At 44.5% G+C, this 19,445-nt stretch overlaps 5 protein-coding genes across 5 annotated transcripts; 4 read left to right on the top strand and 1 right to left on the bottom strand.

The window, feature by feature from the left end:
* Positions 1 to 8,691: 8,691 nt before the first annotated feature.
* Positions 8,692 to 9,273, top strand: PG986_000516 (uncharacterized protein; the record flags this gene model as incomplete). The annotated part of the gene is made up of 1 exon (XM_066836738.1): positions 8,692 to 9,273. One exon carries the CDS (start codon positions 8,692 to 8,694, stop codon positions 9,271 to 9,273), a length of 582 nt encoding a protein of 193 aa, XP_066705631.1.
* A 228-nt stretch (positions 9,274 to 9,501) lies between these two features.
* Positions 9,502 to 11,409, bottom strand: PG986_000515 (uncharacterized protein; the record flags this gene model as incomplete). The annotated part of the gene is made up of 3 exons (XM_066836737.1): positions 9,502 to 10,516; positions 10,570 to 10,964; positions 11,014 to 11,409. The coding sequence occupies 3 exons, from the start codon at positions 11,407 to 11,409 to the stop codon at positions 9,502 to 9,504; spliced, it is 1,806 nt and encodes a 601-aa protein (XP_066705630.1).
* Positions 11,410 to 11,927: 518 nt separating this feature from the next.
* On the top strand, positions 11,928 to 12,550 carry PG986_000514 (uncharacterized protein; the record flags this gene model as incomplete). The annotated part of the gene is made up of 2 exons (XM_066836736.1): positions 11,928 to 12,231; positions 12,297 to 12,550. 2 exons carry the CDS (start codon positions 11,928 to 11,930, stop codon positions 12,548 to 12,550), a joined length of 558 nt encoding a protein of 185 aa, XP_066705629.1.
* Positions 12,551 to 15,649: 3,099 nt separating this feature from the next.
* Positions 15,650 to 16,549, top strand: PG986_000513 (uncharacterized protein; the record flags this gene model as incomplete). Its single annotated transcript, XM_066836735.1, has 1 exon — positions 15,650 to 16,549. One exon carries the CDS (start codon positions 15,650 to 15,652, stop codon positions 16,547 to 16,549), a length of 900 nt encoding a protein of 299 aa, XP_066705628.1.
* An 883-nt stretch (positions 16,550 to 17,432) lies between these two features.
* Positions 17,433 to 18,888, top strand: PG986_000512 (uncharacterized protein; the record flags this gene model as incomplete). The annotated part of the gene is made up of 3 exons (XM_066836734.1): positions 17,433 to 17,493; positions 17,556 to 18,589; positions 18,655 to 18,888. The coding sequence occupies 3 exons, from the start codon at positions 17,433 to 17,435 to the stop codon at positions 18,886 to 18,888; spliced, it is 1,329 nt and encodes a 442-aa protein (XP_066705627.1).
* Positions 18,889 to 19,445: the final 557 nt, after the last annotated feature.

Genomic DNA, 19,445 nt, shown 5'->3' with positions numbered 1-19,445 from the left:
CACATGTGGCGCTGTTGGTTTTCCATGTTAATATTCGTCATGCGGGATTTGCCCATGAGCATTCCTGAGATTTCCATGGGCCTTTGCCCAACAAACTTGAACAGGCCCACATGACCCTGACAAGTCCGGGGTGAGATCGGTTGTTGGCTATTATGTTTGATACGTCCGAGCTTTCACCGGTTGGAATTTGCGGATTACGCAAGCTACAAACTACCGCGCAGAGCTTGGAATGTAGATCTCACGATCCGATGACCGCAAACTACAAGGTCAGACCATGCTTTCTGGAGGGGAACAGCCGCATGCGGAGATCACTAGGCATATATACCGGTATATTTGTTCCCCCGGCATCCAACCTAAGCTCACCAACCCCCTCGCTGACTCCCCCTCACTGACCAAGGGAAAAAAGACTAAAACAACAACACCAACGCCGTCAAATTGATCGATTTTACCACACCTACATACTTTTAATTTACAGATCGGCGTGGATGCACTCTAATTGAGCTTCCCTCACCAGCACACGCATTTAAGTCAATTTTAGGGCCTTTAACGGCTGGTGCTGCACGCTGCTTACCCTTCCGCCTCTTTCGGCCTTCCTTTATATCCCTCTGTGTGCTTCTAATATCTACTATATGTACGAAAGTCTCGTTAGGGTTAATATCGACCTTTCGCCTCTTTTAAGCCTTTATTTTTTCTAGATCTTCTTTTAATCCGACCTTTTCCTGCTTTAACCGGCTAATCCGAGCGTTTAAAAGGTCGATATTTTTGCCGACTTTCGAAAATAATAACCGGCTAGTTAATCCGGCGTTAATAACGTTTACACTAAGCACTACTATACCGAGATTTTTTACTTGCCGGCTATTTTTCGGCGTTTTAACCTCCGGAGGGCCGAATAACTAGGAATAAAAGTCCGCCTCGGCCTTCCGAGCCTCCTCGATATAGCGGAAAGTATTAGCCTTTTAAAGCCGGTTATTTAAAAGCTTATTAATATCCCGGGGCTAAATACCGGTTACGGCCTAGCCTTTTTAATAACCTTTAGGGTTAACGTTTATAGCCGAGCTTTTAATTAAGCTTTTAAAAAATCCCCCTTTTTAATATAATTATTATTAATAATAGCGTATACTTTATCTAGCTCTTTACGAAACCTCTTTTTAAGCACCGAGAAAAAGCTAATATTTAAGGGTTAGAAAATATAAGAGCTATATAATGGCTCGTAAATAAGTTAAACTTTATTTTTTAAGCAGTTAAGCATAAAAATATCGGTGATGTAATTACCGTAACTATTTAACACTAACACCTTTTACTAATCGAAGTTATCCGGCTTAGTTAAAAAAGGAACACTTTTTTTAACTAGTTAATTACGATAAGGTTACTAGTTTATTCTTTAAATAATATAGTGAAAGACTAGCCTTTATAAAAGCTATTAACTTCGTTTTTTCTATTAGAAACTATTATTACTAAACCGATTAGCCTTTAAATATAATTAAAGGGGGCAGGGACCGGCTATTTATATTAATCGTTTTAACTATTATTACCTACATAACAATGTCCGACCGCTATAATTACGGCTTATAAGGGAAAAGATTAATAACTCGGTCGAACCATCGAATAATCGAAAATAAACTTTATTATTTAAATCTACGAGGTCGAATTGACCTAGCCGAACCTTTATCGAGGGGACGCAGCTAAGGCGCTACGGTATGGATGATCCGATAAATAATTCGATGGTTATTAATACCGGTCGCGCCGGACTCGCGTAGAGCCAGTATTATCCGCGAAGTAACGTCGCGGCGTATAATTAAAGATTTTAAACGTTTTAAACGTGTCTTAGTAGCGAAAATAGCTCGAAAAGAGGTATTAAAAAAGGATTAAAGTATTTAGAAAAACTAATCGCTAATTTAATAGCTTTTAATAGTAAACGTAAAGAAATTTTTTAAGTAATTAGGGAATTTCGTACCGAAACGACCGAATTATAACCGTACCTTAATAACGATGATAACGCGCTAATAACCCGCGGGGAATTACGAAAGATAATCGGAGAAGTTATCGTTTAAGTTACGTAAAATTTTAAAACTATATAAACTAAGTTTTAGGCTTAAGTTATATTTACGCCGCGTAGTAGCGATTTTATTGCTTAATAATTGAAAGTTATCGTTTTAGCCCGCCGAAACCGCGAAGTAATAATTAAAAGCGTAGATTAATTTAATAATATTTAAAAGAGGAAGCTAATAAATATTATATAGAGCGTTAATATAGTAATCGGGTATAGCGAGGTTATTATAACGAGGAAATTATTTAGCGGCGATATCGTTTTTATTTTTAAAAACGAGGCGAAAAAATATATAGAGAATAATGGATAAGTTTTAAACGTTTTCGGGATTAACGCGTAACTTATTTGTAAAAAATTTGTAGTTATCGCGAAAAGGGTTTTAGCGAAGAAGTTGCGGGATATTTATAACGAAACTGCGTTATTACGTAGTTTATTCGTAAATAAATATAACCCGAGAAAAATCTCGAAATATAAGCGTAGTTTACCGAAAATTTTTAAAATACGCTACGCTTTTTTTATTTTATATACGAGCTCCGTTTAAACTGCGAAAGATTTGTGTAATAACGGCTTAATATGAGATTCCGAGATTTTTAACTGCGAACCGTATAACGTCAGCTTCCGTATCTAATAGTGCTACCGTTATTACGGCTACGGTTACGTAGTTAAGTATTATCGGAAGCAGTAGCGATGTGGCTACTGCTTTATAGTAGTATATTTTAGGGGAGACCAAAAGTGCCCCTAAAAAAACTACGAAGCAGGAAACGTTATATTAATTGTGGTAGGGAACACACGGCGTAGGATCGCGGCTACCCCGTAGCGATTTAGTAAAAAAACGTGTAAAAAAAGTTTATACTCACCGGCTTCGCTAGTTCGAAATTTATAATACCGGCGATAACTCAGTAAGAATAGGGCGTTTATTATTATCGACGACGCTTTTTATTAGCGATAAAAAAGGGTATATAGTAATTTCGCGGAAAAAAGCCGCCCGCGATTCGATTTAATAGCGAGTAGTTAAGGTAAAGAAATACGTTTATAAAGCCGGCGCGGTACCGTTATTTTTTTATTAGCGTAAAATATTATTATAATTTTATAATTATGAGTTTATGAATAGTATATTAAAACGTCGTAGTATTAAAAATAATAACGGTACTTATTTTAATTAATTAAGAGGAGTATAATATATTAGTATTATAAAAAGTATAAACGAACCCCCGTATGTAGACCGCGTATTGCTTAAAGATAGTTAAGTATTAAGTAATTTACGGCGAGGGTTAAACGGTTATTTATATATATAAACGCTTCGATATTGTTAAGTTAGAGATTAAAGTAGGCCCCGATTAGGCTGCCGTTACGATATCGAGGGGAAAAAGTGGCCGCTTTATTATATAGTTTATATATTTGTTAATTTAAAAAACTTTTTAATAGCGGAGCCTTTTAAGCGACCTCGATGCGATTTCGTACCCCGGGCGATACTTACTCGTCGAAGATTTTAATATACACTATCCGTTTTAAAACGTGCATAGCAGGAAATCGTATAAAATAAATAACCTTTTTGCCTTTATGAACTAATAAAACCTAGAGCTAACCACGCTATATAAAAAAATTACGAGACGACGCCACGGATAAAAAGATTCCACGCTAAACCTGGCTTAGGTAACACGAGGAACGATAATTTTATATAAAAGAAACCTTAGCTTAAAAGGTTCTAATCACAGGGCATAAGTTGTTCGCGTTAAATTAAAAATTAATTCGTTACGAGGTAGTAAAACGAAAGTAGAGGGATAAAATTAGACGATATTAAATAAGGGGCTAGCACGGGCGGAAGCCGGAGTACGTTTAACCGATATTGCCGAGTTAATAAGCCCGGAAGAGCTGGATTAAATTATCGATAACTTTATAAGCGATTTACGAAAGATTACCGATATAATAGCCTTAAAAAAACCCTTTATACTGGTAAAAATACGCTTTAATAGTTACCGGAAGTTTAAAAAACGTAGATTATAACGAAATAACGATACCGAGCTTATTTCGCGGTACCCTCGTAATATACTTAGAATTAATATACCGAGTCGAAAATAGACTTAGAAAGAATCGTTTAAATAGCGAAAACGAAAAGCTAGCGTTATATAATCGCCGCTGCCTTTTACGATTTTAAAATATTTTGGTCGTTTAAATAATGGGCTCGACTATAGAACTGAACGTTATTATAAACAGCGGGAATCCTAGAATTACGACGTAATGAAAGAGTTATTAACGAGGCGCGAAGTTACGACGAGAAAATTACGCTCTTTTCGAAGAGGTTTTTTTTAATTTAAAAGCTAACCTTATAAACTTAAATATCGTACCGAACTACGCCTTTAGCTTTACCCTTATCGAGGCAGAGATAACGGTTAAGGAGATAAGAAATATTATTAAGTAAACGGAACCTTGGAAAGCTTTAAGGGAAAACCTTTTACCTCTTAATTTCCTTAAAGCGTGTAGAGAACCCTTTTTCCGGACGTTAGCCGGTTTGGTAATAGCGAGTTTCCGGCTTGCTTACTTTTTTAAACGTTTCTGTACGATAAAGGTTATTGTGATCCTAAAATTAAATAAAATAATAACCGAAAAATAAATACCTGGTGAATAGAGACTTATTTTATTACTTAGTACGGTCGGAAAGGTAATAAAGATAATTATAAACCGGCGAATTACCGGAATAGCCGAGGAGTACTCGCTTTTACCTAAAGGCTAAATAGGGAACCGGACGCAGCGGTTTACCGAATTAATTATTCGATTAATTATTGACGTCGTCCGTATAACGTGGTAATAAAAAGGCGTCGCTTTTCTTTTTTAATTCGATATTAAAGGCGTTTTTAATATAATTAACCATAAAAAACTAATTACTATACTCCGCGAAAAAAGATTGCCGGATTAGGTTTACCGATAGGTTAAAAGCTTTATTACGGACAAATCGGTTTATTTTTATTTTAACGGTAAGTTGTTAAGGAGGATCTAACTTCGCGCTAGTGTTTCGTAAGGCTCCCCGTTATTACCGATTTTTTTTATTTTCTATATTGTTATATTATACGAGGAGCTAGAAGCGTATAAATAGTTTATTATTATCGGATTCGCGGATAATACGAATTTTATTGTTGTAGGGTTAGACTACGTTACGAATTATCGAAACCTAGAAAAAGCTTGGGAAATTTATAGCCGTTGGGCACGCACGAGAGGGATAGAGTTTGAACTTAAAAAGAACGAGCTTATTTATTTTATTAAAGCGCGAAAAGTTTATACGTTATAAGTACGCCTTGGAAACGTTGTTATAGCGCCGATAACTTTTACGAAATTCCTCGGCGTTTAGCTTTATCGGAAGTTATAATAGAAGGATTATATTTTAAAAATTAAAACGAAAATGGTAATTTAAATATTAATTTTTATTAAGCTCGCAGCGTTAGTTTAGGGATATTTGGTACGAAGGGTAAAGGAGTTTTATACGAAAGTAATACGTAGCGTATTCGCGTACGAAACGTCGGTTTAGTATAAAATAAGCGATATTGAAAAAAGGCCAGCTTTTAGTTTTATAATAGTCTAGAACTCTTATTTCCGGACCGTAATAGGGGTATATAAGGCAACCCTTTAATATTATTTAGAGATTAAAGCGGCAGTTCCCCCTTTCGATTTTTATTTAAGTGCGAGGGTAGTTAGTTTCGAGATATGTATAGAGATTACTGGGAAACTATAATTTTTACGCGGCGCTTATATAAAAGCGGTAGAAATTATTAATAAAAAATATAGCGTAAAGAGAAGGAGATAAAAGAGATTTTAAAGGGCTATTAGCGAAGCCTTTATAATTTTATAGTTAAGCGACGCTTAATTAATATTAATTAAATAATGGTTAAATAGTTAAACGGTTAAATAAGCGCTTAAAAAGAAATAAGAATAAAAATAGTTTTATACCGTTACTTTAACGCGAGGCCGCCGCGAATTAGTTATAGAGTCGCCGTTAAACTGGGGAGCGTGCCGTCGTTACGACGATATATTTAAATACGAAGTATTAGTTTTAATATAAGTACGTATTAAAAGAATAGGGCTTAAATCGTTCCTATTTATTTATCGGGTTTTAAACGTCCCGACGCCGTTATGTAATTACGGTGAAGGACGGGAGATAGCCGAATACTTGATTTTATATTGTAAAGATTTTGAGAGAAAATAAGAGTAGTTAATAAGATAGCTAATACTTAATCCGCTACGAACTCGTCGCGATTTAGCGGCGCTTATTATAGAAAAAATACGGCGAAGGTTATCGTAAAGTAGCTTTTACGGACCGGTTGACTGCCGCTATATAAGTTAATAATAGAGATTAAGGGACCACTCGAACCTGGATAATTTTTCTTTAGGCCTTAAAATAAAGGTTATTAGGCTGGTGGGTGAGAACCAGCATGGTAATGTCGAGCACGTAAAATAGATTTTACGATATTGGCAGCGTGTATTTTTAATCTAGCTTCGGCACGGTTTATTATACGAGGAACTAGGTAGATATACCGAAGGTTTTCGGCATACGGCGTACTATTAATAATAATAATATTATTACCTACTCGCGATTAGTAGAGTCGTAACGCATTAAAATCTTATAAGTAATAGGTTTAATTACTATAAACCCCCCCTAAGCGTTAACGAGGTCCCTACCTTATCGGCATTAAACTAATAAGATAATAAGATAAATCGAAAGGTGTTATTATCGAGTCTATTAAAAACTTCGTGCACGGCTTCGTTCGAAATGCACTAGAGGCGCCGAAAATCGATCTGCTTAGACCGTAAGGACTTAATAGAGAAATAGCGTTTTAAAAAACGGCGCACCTAGTAACTGCCGAGCTTATAATCGACCCCTTTTTCGATTAGTATACGCTAAGTATATAGCCGAAATATGCTATAAGTTAATGTAAAGCCGAGATTAGCTTAAAATAAAGCTTAATTAATTAAAAAGGTCTCTTCGATAAGTAATAAAAACTAAAGGGCCTCGTATTTTTATTATCGATTTAATAAACCGGCGATGCGGTTACGTAAAGTCTTTTTATTTAGGTTATTATCTCAAGCAGCTCAGTTAATCGATTTACCACCGAGAACCTTTTAAACGGCCTTCGTAACGCGTTCTTTTTTAACGAGACGCATAGTGGTGAAAAGTGTGAAAAAAAGGAAGAGTTTAGTCTATTTTAATCGAAAAACGAGTGCCAATTAACCTACTTTATATACTATTAATGTTACTCGGTAATAATATTATTCGTTTAATAATAAAGGGTTTAATAAAGGGGGGGTTAACGAGGGGGTTAGTGAGCTTAACTTTAATATATTTCGAGCTTAAAATATACATTCTAATTACTATTTAAATGCGAAAGTAAAATACCTTCTACTGTTTAGTATTACTACTGCCTTTTTCTTAACTTTTTCAAGTATAAAAAGAATGGATAAAAAAGGATAAAGGGATATGCCGTCTTGGCTACCTGGGCTATCACCACAAAACTGCTATGTTAATCTTAAACAGATGGTCGGGTCCTTGGCCCAAACCCGCCCTTTCATTATGTAGATGCCTTTCGGCAGCCAATGGATTAGGCTGTGGCAGTCTATGCCGTTTCACCATTTACATTTACTCCGCGCTAGCCGTCTGGCAGGCTTTGGCGCTTGATGGGACGGTTGTCATACAGAAGTTTGCTCCCCAACAAATGTACGCACCCATTCGAATGACGGGGTCTTGGCCACAGCCGTCTTCACCCCATAGACGAACAGGATGGCCAAAAGATACATCAATTCAAGGATGACAATGCACCCCATCCCACTCTAAACATCAAGCTCCAGAATGCTGCAGCCCCCAAAGATTAGCCAACATGCTGCAAGAGCTCCCCGAAGGACATTATGTTTTCAATAACAAGGCAAGTGATTGGCAGCATAGGATGGTTAGACGATTTAGGACAAACCTTAATATATCAGATCTCGTCAACGCGAGAGACAATGGCAGTTTAGTTGTACACTGGAACAGGTACCTGCCAAACCTTTGCTATGTGATATGTCGAAGTCAACGGTCAATTAAACGTGGGACGTGGATTCTGTTTCCAACATAAATTCAATACCCATGGCCAGCTTGGTGTGGAAGCATTTTTAAATATAGCAACTACATACAGTTTATCGACTAGCTTCATCCAGACTAGCCTGATACTTTTAGGTAGCATTGGGCTTGTCAAATCATATTGAGATCGGATCTAGCCTTCGCCCGAATAGCATCCGGCAAACCTGATGTGACGACAATGGAAGAACAAAGCAGCTCCATCTAGCCATGTGTCTCTTGTTAAGCCTAACTATGGAGTGTGGCACATATCATGCAATCAAGGGTTTCCAGAGCCGAAATATCCTTGAAATAGGTATTAGATGGCAATTCATATATGACAAAGGCTTCTTTATCTCGGCATACTGACGCTAGCGCTAAGGTGTCAGGGGCAAGTTCTATGAAAGACATCAATGGACCCCCTTTGTTTGGCGATGACCATATAGAAGTGTATGTAACTCCCAGACATAACCAGGGGCACTGAAACTAGTATTCCCGCAACTGCAACTTGGAGTCCCGGTATCAGAGAATCAATATATACTGCTATATTCCACATTAAACAAAACAAATGGTCCGATGCAACAACCTATCGATCGCCTTTCTGGGCCTGGGCTTGGCGACCGCCAAGCTCACCAAGGTCGTCGTCAGCCCCGACCTCACGGCGCGCGGCAGCAGCATCAACGAGCTGCGCGGCCAGCAGACGTGCAAGAAGTGCAACAAGAAGGGCATGACCAACTTCTGCGACGGCTCCACCTTCGAAAAGGGCGACAAGAAGGAGTGGGCGGCGGGCGGCCAGGCCGTCAAGGTCGGCGACTGCAAGACGCTGATGGACCAGCTCTCGGGCACGAACCAGCAGTCCTTCGTCGTGTTCCCCGTCGAGTCCATCAACGCCAACGAGTGGAACGTCGTCACGTCGTCCCAGACGGGCAACTGCGCCTTCGCCCTCAAGGCCGGCGGCGCCATGTCGGGCTCGAGCGGCCTGGCCATGGGCTCCGGCGACGTCTTCGACCTCGTCCGCGACTCCATCGCCAAGTTCGCCGAGGTCGGCAAGGTCACCGCGCATGGCAAGGCGTTTTGCCGCGGGCAGGGCGCCGATTTGAGGTTCGCGGACGCTGAGGTGGCTTGGAAGGTGTTCAACCCCTATGGCTGATCCACGCATTAACTTGGATCAGTTGAACCTGTCATGAAGGATGTTTGGGGTCGTTTCTACACATTATTGTTTTTAATGGATAGGACTAGCTCTCGAAATTTTATTTTTTGATCGAAATAATTGAGTGGTTCTATTTACAGTAGCTCAATGAGTTGAGGTTTATTGCCTTGACGAAACTCACAAACTAATCAATTCTCCCTTGGTCTTATGAATGCAAGTGCCCCCTCCTCAGTCTTCTGAGTCCATGTCAAGACTTTGTATCATGTCATTCAGCTCGCAGATGAGCCCCTGGTAGACAGCCTGCTGCAGCCGAGGCTGTGATAAGTCGTCGCCGTAACCAAAGTCACAGTCCAAGCACTTCTTCGTAAGCCTCTGGTATCGAGGACCTGGGCAGTACGTATGGTAAGAGAGCCGTCGAATTGTGCAAACGTCGTCGGCTGCATCTATTTGACGCCAGCAAGCAATCTGAAGCAACATCGTCCCGAGGCACCAGAGCGTCACGTTGCGCACCCCATATTGGAACCTGGCGTCTTCGAAGGCTTTGGAAGATCCCGGGTCTTCCATGGTAAGGTCTGGACATTGGTGCTTATGAGCATGTACGAAACTGGATCCGAGGTGCATCGTTTCTATGTGCCGGGCAAGGTCGGACGATTCTATTTTCCCGAGAAACAGAATGTCTTTGGCCGTGACATACTCGCTCAACCAAGGCGTGGAATAGAACTTGAGAACGGTTGCAACAACGTAGCGCGCGAGTATGAGCTGTCGCAGCACTGACTGGCATCCGTCAAGGGCCTCAGCCAAGATGTCGCTCATGGTATATGACATGCCGATGGCCTGGCTACGGATCGTAAGCTTAGAAGTGTGCTCGGCTTTGTAGGTTTGGTAGAATGAATGTCTGAAACCAGCCTCTGAAGAGTTGTCCGCATAGCCTAGAAAGTATGGAGAGTATGTAGATGGCTTCTTGTGACCATTTCTCTGGAGACCCAAACATGTAACGTGGGGGACAGTATCCGCTGACTCCGATACCTCTTCATCGAAATCGTCCGGGGTTGGTGTATGGACTCTGGGAATGGGAATCGCAGCATTTCTTGAGGCATTAAAGTTGTTGTCGGACTGAACTCTGCGCCTTTTGGACCGACTTTCGTCGTCAGAGGCTGGTGGGGTGTTCCAACCAGTGTCCACCCATTCAAGGGCCTGAGATCGTACTTGGAGTATAGACCAAGCTGGCTTAGTCACGTAGAGTCTTTTCCCTCTAGTCAGCGCTGTTAAAATTGTTGGATGGCGAGCCGAACTTACTGTCTAGAGAATGCATGACCATGGCACTGGATCGCGAGGTCCAGTTGGACACCCTCCTTGACCCTGGCATTGGAGAATAGCTTCACATCGTGACTTGTGCTACTGGCCGTGGATGGTACGTGCTCGGACCAACCATCCATCAAAGCTTGGTGTAAGCCCTTCGATGCCTTACGGATGGTCTGGTAGTCTCTGTATCCAGAACACATCCGCGCCGTTTTCAATCGGTCCGGCGGGTTGGTCCAGGGCATTCGTAGTTCACAAGCCTGTTGCCGGAGACGTCCAAGGTCGCCATTAAGTTCACGGAGACTGTTGATCGTCTTTTCGAACCCACTTGTATTACACGCCATGGTAACGCGGCTGGTGAGTCGCGGCGCAGTGGGCTTGGAGGAGTTTCCCTGGTGATAATTAGAGATGTTTACTCAAAGTTAGTATTGGATTACGTACCTCCGAAGGCATTACTCTCGGCACGTCGCATTTGCAAAGCTCATCTTCGAGAACTTGGATCATGGTGCAAACCTCTTCAACAATCTCCCGGTATGCATCGTAGCTATTAGCTAGAAACGTCTTGAGGGCCGCTTCTAACTCGCTATTGTGCCATTGTGAGTGTTTTGGATCCTCAAGCATCTGCTCGATTATTCCATCGTCGCTTATGGCTATCCGAACAAGAAGATGTGACTCGTTGGCGAATATCTGTTGTTGACGCTCAAGCTTCCTCCGCAGGCGCAGCAGCTCCCTGGGGAAGTGATGGATGACTTTGCATCTCTTACGGACCGAGATGTAGGCCTTTACAGCACCCGCTAGGAGTGGCAGGACGGCAAAGACAATAGAAACCGGATCCATGTCATTCTGCATATGGACTAGTTGTTGCCCTGGGCTTGCCAGAACCCACTTCTAGTTTTATGGGCGAGGATGGCAAAACGAGGCTCTGGCTCTAGAGTCTGAGTATGTCTACGGTCGCCTCATGTTTGCACGTTTGTATTTCCGTACCATCTTGCCAGCCAATCGGCAATGCAGCTCTGTTATAGCAGAGGGCGTTGCGATGCATCAAGGGTCGTATGATCAACTTGGAGACGTGCATGTAACGCAACCTGCATTGGACTCCGCCACATTCCATACCAGTGGCAATACCACGTGAGCCCGGTACATGCTCCCGCCCCAGAACTCCAAGGGGGCTCTGCCTGGCCAACGCATTTGAAACTGGCTCGGCTGGCATACACACACCCCCCCCTTCTCCGCATGCCATCGGCTTACGCCGGAGCTCAAAGGGAGACGTTCACTATGTTTTGTATTAATATGATCATTTACCGTCGACTGACAACGTACGATGAGCGAACCACGCCCAGAAAAACACCACATCAATGGAGCCTCAACCACAAACACCGCAGAATGCTGCCTCCAACAGCAGAAGCCAGGCTTCGAAGCTTTGTGGCGAGGCTATACGTCTTTTCACTTCCATAGTCAAGCATATTACACAGGCAGACGAACCCTACAAGGCTGAGATGCAACACAGCTCCCTGCAGAGAAGCCTGGATCGTTTCAGGCTTTGGGATGATGCCTACGGAGTCTCGCGGGGAGATATCGACTACCTCTTCAAAGGCTCTCGTCGAGTATGCCAGGCCATCTCCGGTTTGTTGGTTAGCATCAGCATAACTCTAGTTGACCGTAAGTACTGGTCTGGGTTGGACAAATTCGAGAGTCGGATGGTGCTGAGTTATTCACTTGATTAGGACTCAGACCGCTATTCGAGGACGAGTTGAACGTCAGCCTCACTCCTCTGATTTTGGAGCATCTGACGCGGGATATAAAAGGGCTGATTGAAAGCATGAGAACTGCCGGTGGTCAATCGGAATCATTTGGAGATTACTCGGACAGCGCACCTGATAGTATTGATGAGATTGCCGAAGATCTAAAGGCCGACACTGAGGGGTTGTTGGAACTGGACCCTTTACTTCGGCATCCTGTTATTGGAATTGAGAAATAGAAATGAAGTGATGGGCAACCTCGCATGTCTGAATTACTTTACGGCAGTAAAAACAGCCGGTGCAAGTCCTTCCAAATTGTTTGCGTGTGCGTAAGGCCACCTTGTCGCCATTCTCATAACTCATTATGGCTCGGATAATATCGAAATAAACAGATTTAACATGCCCTCATCAAACACGTAAGATGCAACCCCTACTGGCTGCCCCCCCTTCACTGACCCCCCTAAAATAGATGTAAAAATCAACAACAACAGCAATAGATAGGTCAATTGAGTAATACACACTGCATTTTAAGGTCTGTTTCGGCTCGTGCGCACTACAATAGAGTCACCCTTACCACCAGCTCGATTTGTATTAATTTCCACCACTTCACCGGCGCCCTTTTTCGGCCTTTTCCTTGGCCTTCCTTTTTTAACGTCCTCTTAAACCTCCCTAATGTTTGCTATATAAATAAAGCCCTTATTAGGGTCCTTATTAACCTTCCTCTTTTTTTAAGCCCTTGTTTTTTTTTAAATTTACCTTTAAACCGGCCTTTTCCTGCTCTAACCGGCCGATCCGAGCCGTTAAATTATTAATACTCTTACCGAGCTTCTTTTATAGTAACCTTTTAATTAAATTACCGGTGGTGATCTCTATACCAAGCATCGCAGCCCCTAAATTTTTAACCTGCCGGCTGTTTTTCGGCGTCTCGATCCTTTCAGCCTTCGGTTTAATTAGCTGGCGCGCATCCTCGGCGGCGATAGTTTTATCGATAACTCGCATTATATTAATGCGACGAAGCCTGTTATTTATCGGCTTATTAATATTAAGGGGGTAAATACTAATTATTGCCTATTTATTAGCGATAACCTTAAAGGTAAAAGCTATTTTACATACTTTAACCTAAGCTTAAAAAAAGTCTCCTTTTTTAACGTAATTATTATTAATAACGGCGTATACTAAGTCGAGCTCCTTTCGAAACCTCTTTTTTAAGACCTTAAAACAGCTAATATTTAAAGGCTAAAGTATATAAAAACTATGTAATAGTAAGTAAAAAAGCTATACCTTAGCCTTTAACGCCGTTAATATGAAATTATTATCGATATAATTTCTATATTTATCTAGAATTAAAAGCTTTTATTAATTAAAGTTATTAAGCTTAGTTAAAGAAATAAAGATCTTTCTCAGCTATTTTAAGGCTATAGGATTAAAAGTCTATCCTTTTAGTAACGCTTTAAAGGCCTAGTCTTTATACTCGTAGTTAACTTTATCCTCCTTTTAAAGGAACTACTATTACTAGATCGATTAGTTTTTAAATATAATTAAAGGCGGTAGAATATTATTAACAATATTAATATACTTTAAAATAGTTACTTATTCACAATTAGCCGAGTCGTTCCGTATTAAATTTTAATAAGCAGTAAAGCCGATTATTATAATACCCTCTTTTATCGTTATCGCAATTCTTATTTTATCGGCGTTAAATCTAAATCGAGGGGGTATACTATTAATAATAATAGTATTAAGTTAATTAAAAAACCCTCGCACGGCCCCGTTTAATATGTATACGAAGCGCCGAAAATCCATCGTTTTAGCACGCACGGTCCTAAGGGCCGGATAACGTCTTAAAAAACGGTACACCTATCACTTGCCGATGAGGTAATCGACCCCTTTTGCAAGGAGGATGCGCTGAGCGTACATACGAAACAGCCGGTGCGTTGGTGCGTAGCCTAGGCTGGCTTAGAAAAGGGCCCATTTGGCCAAAAAGGTTTCTTCGGCAGGGGTGAAGAGCTGAAGGGCCTTATACTTCTCTTTTTCGAAGGTTAACCCCTAAGTCGGTTGCGAAGGGTGCCCCTGTTAACGTTGTGGTCTTTGGCCGCACGGTTGATGCTTCCGCCGGCCAGCACGGCCTGGACCGCCTGCGTAATGCGAGCTTCTTTAATTATGTTAGTGGTGGTAAAAAGAGGAAAAAAAGAGGAAGAGATTGATCTACTTTAATTAGGAAACGAGTGAGATTTGACCCCTTTATATACTATTGTTGTTGCTCAGGGGCTCTAGAATCATCTGAAATCAGGAGGGGTCAATCAGAGGGGGGGCAGCCAGTAGGGGTTGCATCTTACTGAAGTTGCCCGTGTGGGTCCAGGCTCACAATGGTGTTCATGAGATTGTCGCTGTGCGAGGCAATGCCGAACTGCCGCTGAAGATACCCCCATGGGACGGCGAGGTCGCACGGAGTCTCAATGCCCTTCTCGTCCTGGATAACCTTGAGGCGGGTTCGTCACCCACCGGTAGGCGTGCAATTCAGTACGGCTGCAAATCCTTCTTGTGGGGCCCGGAGCTCGGCACGGCGCGGCGCTTGATGCCCCACTCTTCATCGGCTGTGAGATCCAGCGTCGCAAAGGTGTGGAGACATGATAGGTTAGACGACGCGATACGGGAGCAACGGGAGCGGCCACTCTCCCGTGCCGGTTTCGTGGCCCAACCGGGCGAAGGCGGCCACGATCTCGTGGTTCTGTGGGTGTTCTTGGTGTCAAAGACAAACTGATTTCGAAGTGACGTATTCCGCCGCCACTATTCTCACGGGTGACTATCCCTTATTTTTATCGAGGACCTACCAGCCCTGAGTTCGGACAGGACATTCAGCCGGCAAGGTTTCGTCAAACAGGATAAACCAATGTCTAGAAGTAAATATGCCCGCCTAGGTGACATGTTCGTGTAGTTGATGTGGTGGAAATGGCGGAGAACGGCGTATATCTCAAGATTTATATTCACAAACCATTCAATTTCAACAAGCAACGACGCTAATGAGATTATTCGATTCGTATAGATAATCATTATGTGTCTGATCAGTGTCCGTTTCGACGCAAGTACGTATCATTTATTGTGGGTTCTGGTGACCTAGGAGGAAGCATATAATGTAAGGAAACCACGAGAAACCCGCCTTCCATTCAATGAATGGACTTGACCATACATAAACAGAACTTCCGTGCCTTTCACTACAGAGCATCACTAGTCAAACCCACTCACAGTTCGTCTTCATTTACGAACTCAATCTTTCCTCATCCTGCCACTATAACAAAAACATCCACCGTAAGACTGGCATCGCAAGCACCTAACGCAACATGCCTGGCCTTCTCGCCCTCCCCGAGGAAATCCTGCTGGATATCCTCAAGGCCCTTGCCCCAACCCCGAAAAGCAACGTCTTCTTCCCCGAATGCCACGAAGGCAAGGTCAAGGCCAATGGAGGCCTTGTAGTCGACCGCAGTTCAGTGGTCATCCACTACCCGCACAGCGGCATCAGAAAGCACTACTGTTCCGATAACCACCCTGACACCCAACGGGACATCGCCGTCGACTGGCTCGCCATCAACACCACCTGTCGTCTCTTTCGCCGCCTGGGCAAGGAGGCTTTCTTCAAGCACCGACGCTTCGCCATGTTTCTGGACTCACCTGGCCCACTGCAACTGTACAACGTTGGCTTGAGATTGCCTCCCCCATCCAAGCCGCATCACACGAAACCCGAGATCCGACGCCAGCTGGCCGAGATGAGCCAGTTCCTCGACCTCGACCGCATCGAGCGCATCATCTTCGTCGACAACGACTCGACCTCCCCCTCCGGCCTCTTGTCCCTCCCCCAGCGCCTCAAGGTCTTCCCCAAGCTGCGCCAGTGCACCCTCGTCTACGGCTACTGCACCCGGAGCCCCCAGCCCTTGCCGCCCCAGAACGCGTACGGCACCCTGCAGACGACCGTCACCGAGACTTCGGGCGAGAACGATGCGGAGAAGCGGAACAAGGTGGAGATGCCGACCGAGCTTCTGGGCCTGCTGCGCGACATTGGCGTGCCGGAGAAGCTCGAGGTCAACCTCGCGATCCCTGTGAAGGATGACCCGCGTGCCTGCATCAGCGACGTGGGCCAGATCATGGCCAATCTGAGCCGCAATGTGTACCCGATGCTGCGCATCAAAGCCAAGGCATTGAAGAGAAAAGCTGAGGCAGCCGCGGCTTCCGACAAGGAGGCTTGATATGAGAGCCGCGGGGGACTGGGATCTGCCGACTGGAAGATGCTTGCTCAATAAAGACAAGCTATTGTGTGTATTGAGAGCTAGATATGTCAATTGGGTTGCGCTGGTAGGTCTGAGTACTTGGGGCCGACATAGGAGCTGGTGGGATAAGACGGTCAGTTTCTCGTACGCCCATCAGGCCTGTATGAGACCTAGGGTTCACCGTTTGTGGGCGCTTAGATACTAATACACAATGACTCTCAACGGTCCCACCATTGTATAAGCCCAGGTGTAACACAGATATGGGTTAAGTAGCACGCCACTCTATGCATCGGTAAACGTAGCTGGCTGCCGTGGGATCTGCGTGGGCCACGGTTTGACTGACTACTGGAATAATTGGTGGCATACCTGAGACCGTGACAAAGTGAGAAAAGAGGGACTTTGCTTGGTGGTCAGCAATTACTAGAGTTGGGGTTTCCAGGGCCTATTCCACTGCCTGTGCGCTTATCTGATTGGCTCCTTGTGTGGTTGCCGAGCTCTGGACAGTGTACAACTGTGGACGTGGGGAAGCGCGTCACCTAATCGTCGTGACCAAGCGCTGTAGCAACAGCATTATGGTAACCAGATTGAATTCCAGGCCCTACGTGCATTCCGGTCTCGCTTTAACTGTCGCGTCTCCATGGTGCGCGGCCTGCGGCGTGACTCATCTGGCGACGTTTAGAATTTGCGGTTCCCGAAAACCTGCTCGCAATTGGGCTTCTTGCTTTCTGCTTGCTTGATGGATTATGCATTCTTACTAATACAGCGTTCCCCATCACCTAGACAGCTTCGAACAGGATAACAGAGAAATCAATCTACTCCTACAAGATGGACTCCAAGAGGATCCTCGTCCCTTGGTAGTGGCATGGTGGCGCAGCCATGCGTAGACTACCTTCTCCGTAATCCCAACAATGCGGTGACAGTTGGTACGTGAAATTCCATGGCGTTCAATTACCGTGCTTGATTTGGATCTCACCAATTGCTCCAGCATGTCGCACGCTGTCGAGCGCGGAGAAGCTTGTTGGCAGCCATCCCCAAGCCAAGGCCTTAGAGCTGGATATTGCATCCACTCCCGAATTGGAGCAAGCCATAGCCGCCCACGACATCGTCGTCTCGCTAGTCCCTTTCATCTACCATGCGCACGTCGCGCAATTGGCGATCAAATCCGGGACCAATGTCGTGACGACCAGCTACATCTCGCCCGCGATCCGCGCGCTCGACGGGCCTTCCCGAGACGCCGGCGTCACCATCCTCAACGAGGTCGGCGTCGACCCGGGCATCGACCACCTCTACGCCGTCAAGACCATCAGCGAGGTCCACGCCAAGGGCGGCAAGGTGCGCGAGTTCTACTCGTACTGCGGCGGCCTGCCGGCGCCCGAGGCCGCCGACGACAACCCGCTCAAGTTCAAGTTCTCCTGGTCGCCCTGGGGCGCCTTGCTCTCGCAGAATAACTCGGTCACGTTCCTGAAGGATGGCGAGGAAGTCACTATTGCCAATAAGGACTTGATGGCGGCCGCGGAGCCGTACCATGTCTTGGACGGGTACTCGTTCGTGGCCTACCCTAACCGCAACTCGGTCCCCTTCCGCGAGTTTTACCAGATCCCCGAGGCGCGCGCCGCCATCCGAGGTTCGTTGCGATACGAAGGGAACCCTGCAATGGTGAAGGCTCTTATCGACCTCGGATGGCTGAGCACGGAGTCTCGAGACTGGCTGGCGCCGGGGACGGCCATCACTTGGTCGCGGATCCAGCAGAAGGTGAGCGAAGCCGAGTCCAACTCGGAGAATGCCCTCATCGCACGCGTGGATGCGCTGTGCGGCTTCACCGAGTCCCGTGTGAGAAACGAAGTCGTCGACGGCCTCCGCTGGATAGGTCTGTTCTCAGACGAGCTCGCGGTTGCCAAGGGGAAACTGCTGGACACCCTTTCAGCCCGCCTCGCGGAGCTATGCAGCTTCCGGCCTGGTGAGAGGGACTTGGTAATGTTGCAGCACAAGTTCGTAGTGGAGTGGCAAGATGGTACTGAAGTAAGTGAGCTTTGCTTATGGTCGAATATTTGGTCTCAGCCAACAACTAAAATGATGTCACGCAGGATACCATTACATCCACAATGGAACTGTTTGGGGACCCAGATGGGTACTCGGGCATGGCGAAGTCTGTTGGGGTTACTTGTGGCATTGCTACGCAGCTCTTGGTGGATGGCCACCCAGTGATTGCTAAGCTAGGTGTCGTGGCCCCCTACACCAAGGAGATCTGCGATTTGCTACGACATCAAGTGGAGTGTGAAGGCATCAAGTTCAAGGAAGAAGGTCTTGGCTCCTCGTGACTTACACGTGGAAGATCCTGGAGCCGAAGCTACTGTCCGATGATATGACGGACGGATCGGCGGTATCTCAGCTTGGTAAATAAATATGTTGCCCCATTAGGGTACCGACCATCAGCAAAGCTTGAAACATTTGCCCATATAACATTCTCATGTCTTCAATTGGTTTGGGAGAGTAGCTAAAGACATTGACGGTTGGTTGGATGTCTTGTTGGAGGTCTCGTGGTGGAAGGGATTAGAGCCCAGCTCGGGTCACAAATCAAGACAAGAATCACGAAATACTAAGTTTAGGTTCCGCGTGTTGGTATGGTAGCTTATATTAATATATGTTACGTAAATGACTTTGAAAGTTTGTTTCCTGTTGTGGTCACAAACAAAGCGTAAAGGGGAGTACCATTCAGCGGCGATGGACTCCTTTGAGAGACCAAAGAACCAATGTCCAAACAGGGGGAGTTCACCCATGACTTGCATATGGCTAAAAATGCCACTGCTGGTAGGTAGGTAGAGTGTTAGCTAGTGGATAACAAGAGGAAGGGACCAGGGTGTAAAGGATAGAAGGT

This window comes from Apiospora aurea (assembly GCF_038362705.1).
Source record: "Apiospora aurea strain CBS 24483 chromosome Unknown utg000001l_segment0_segment0, whole genome shotgun sequence".
NCBI classification, from domain to species: Eukaryota; Fungi; Ascomycota; class Sordariomycetes; order Amphisphaeriales; family Apiosporaceae; genus Apiospora; species Apiospora aurea.
Note: the sequence above shows the minus strand (reverse complement) of the source record. Positions and strands in the feature narration are given on the sequence as shown.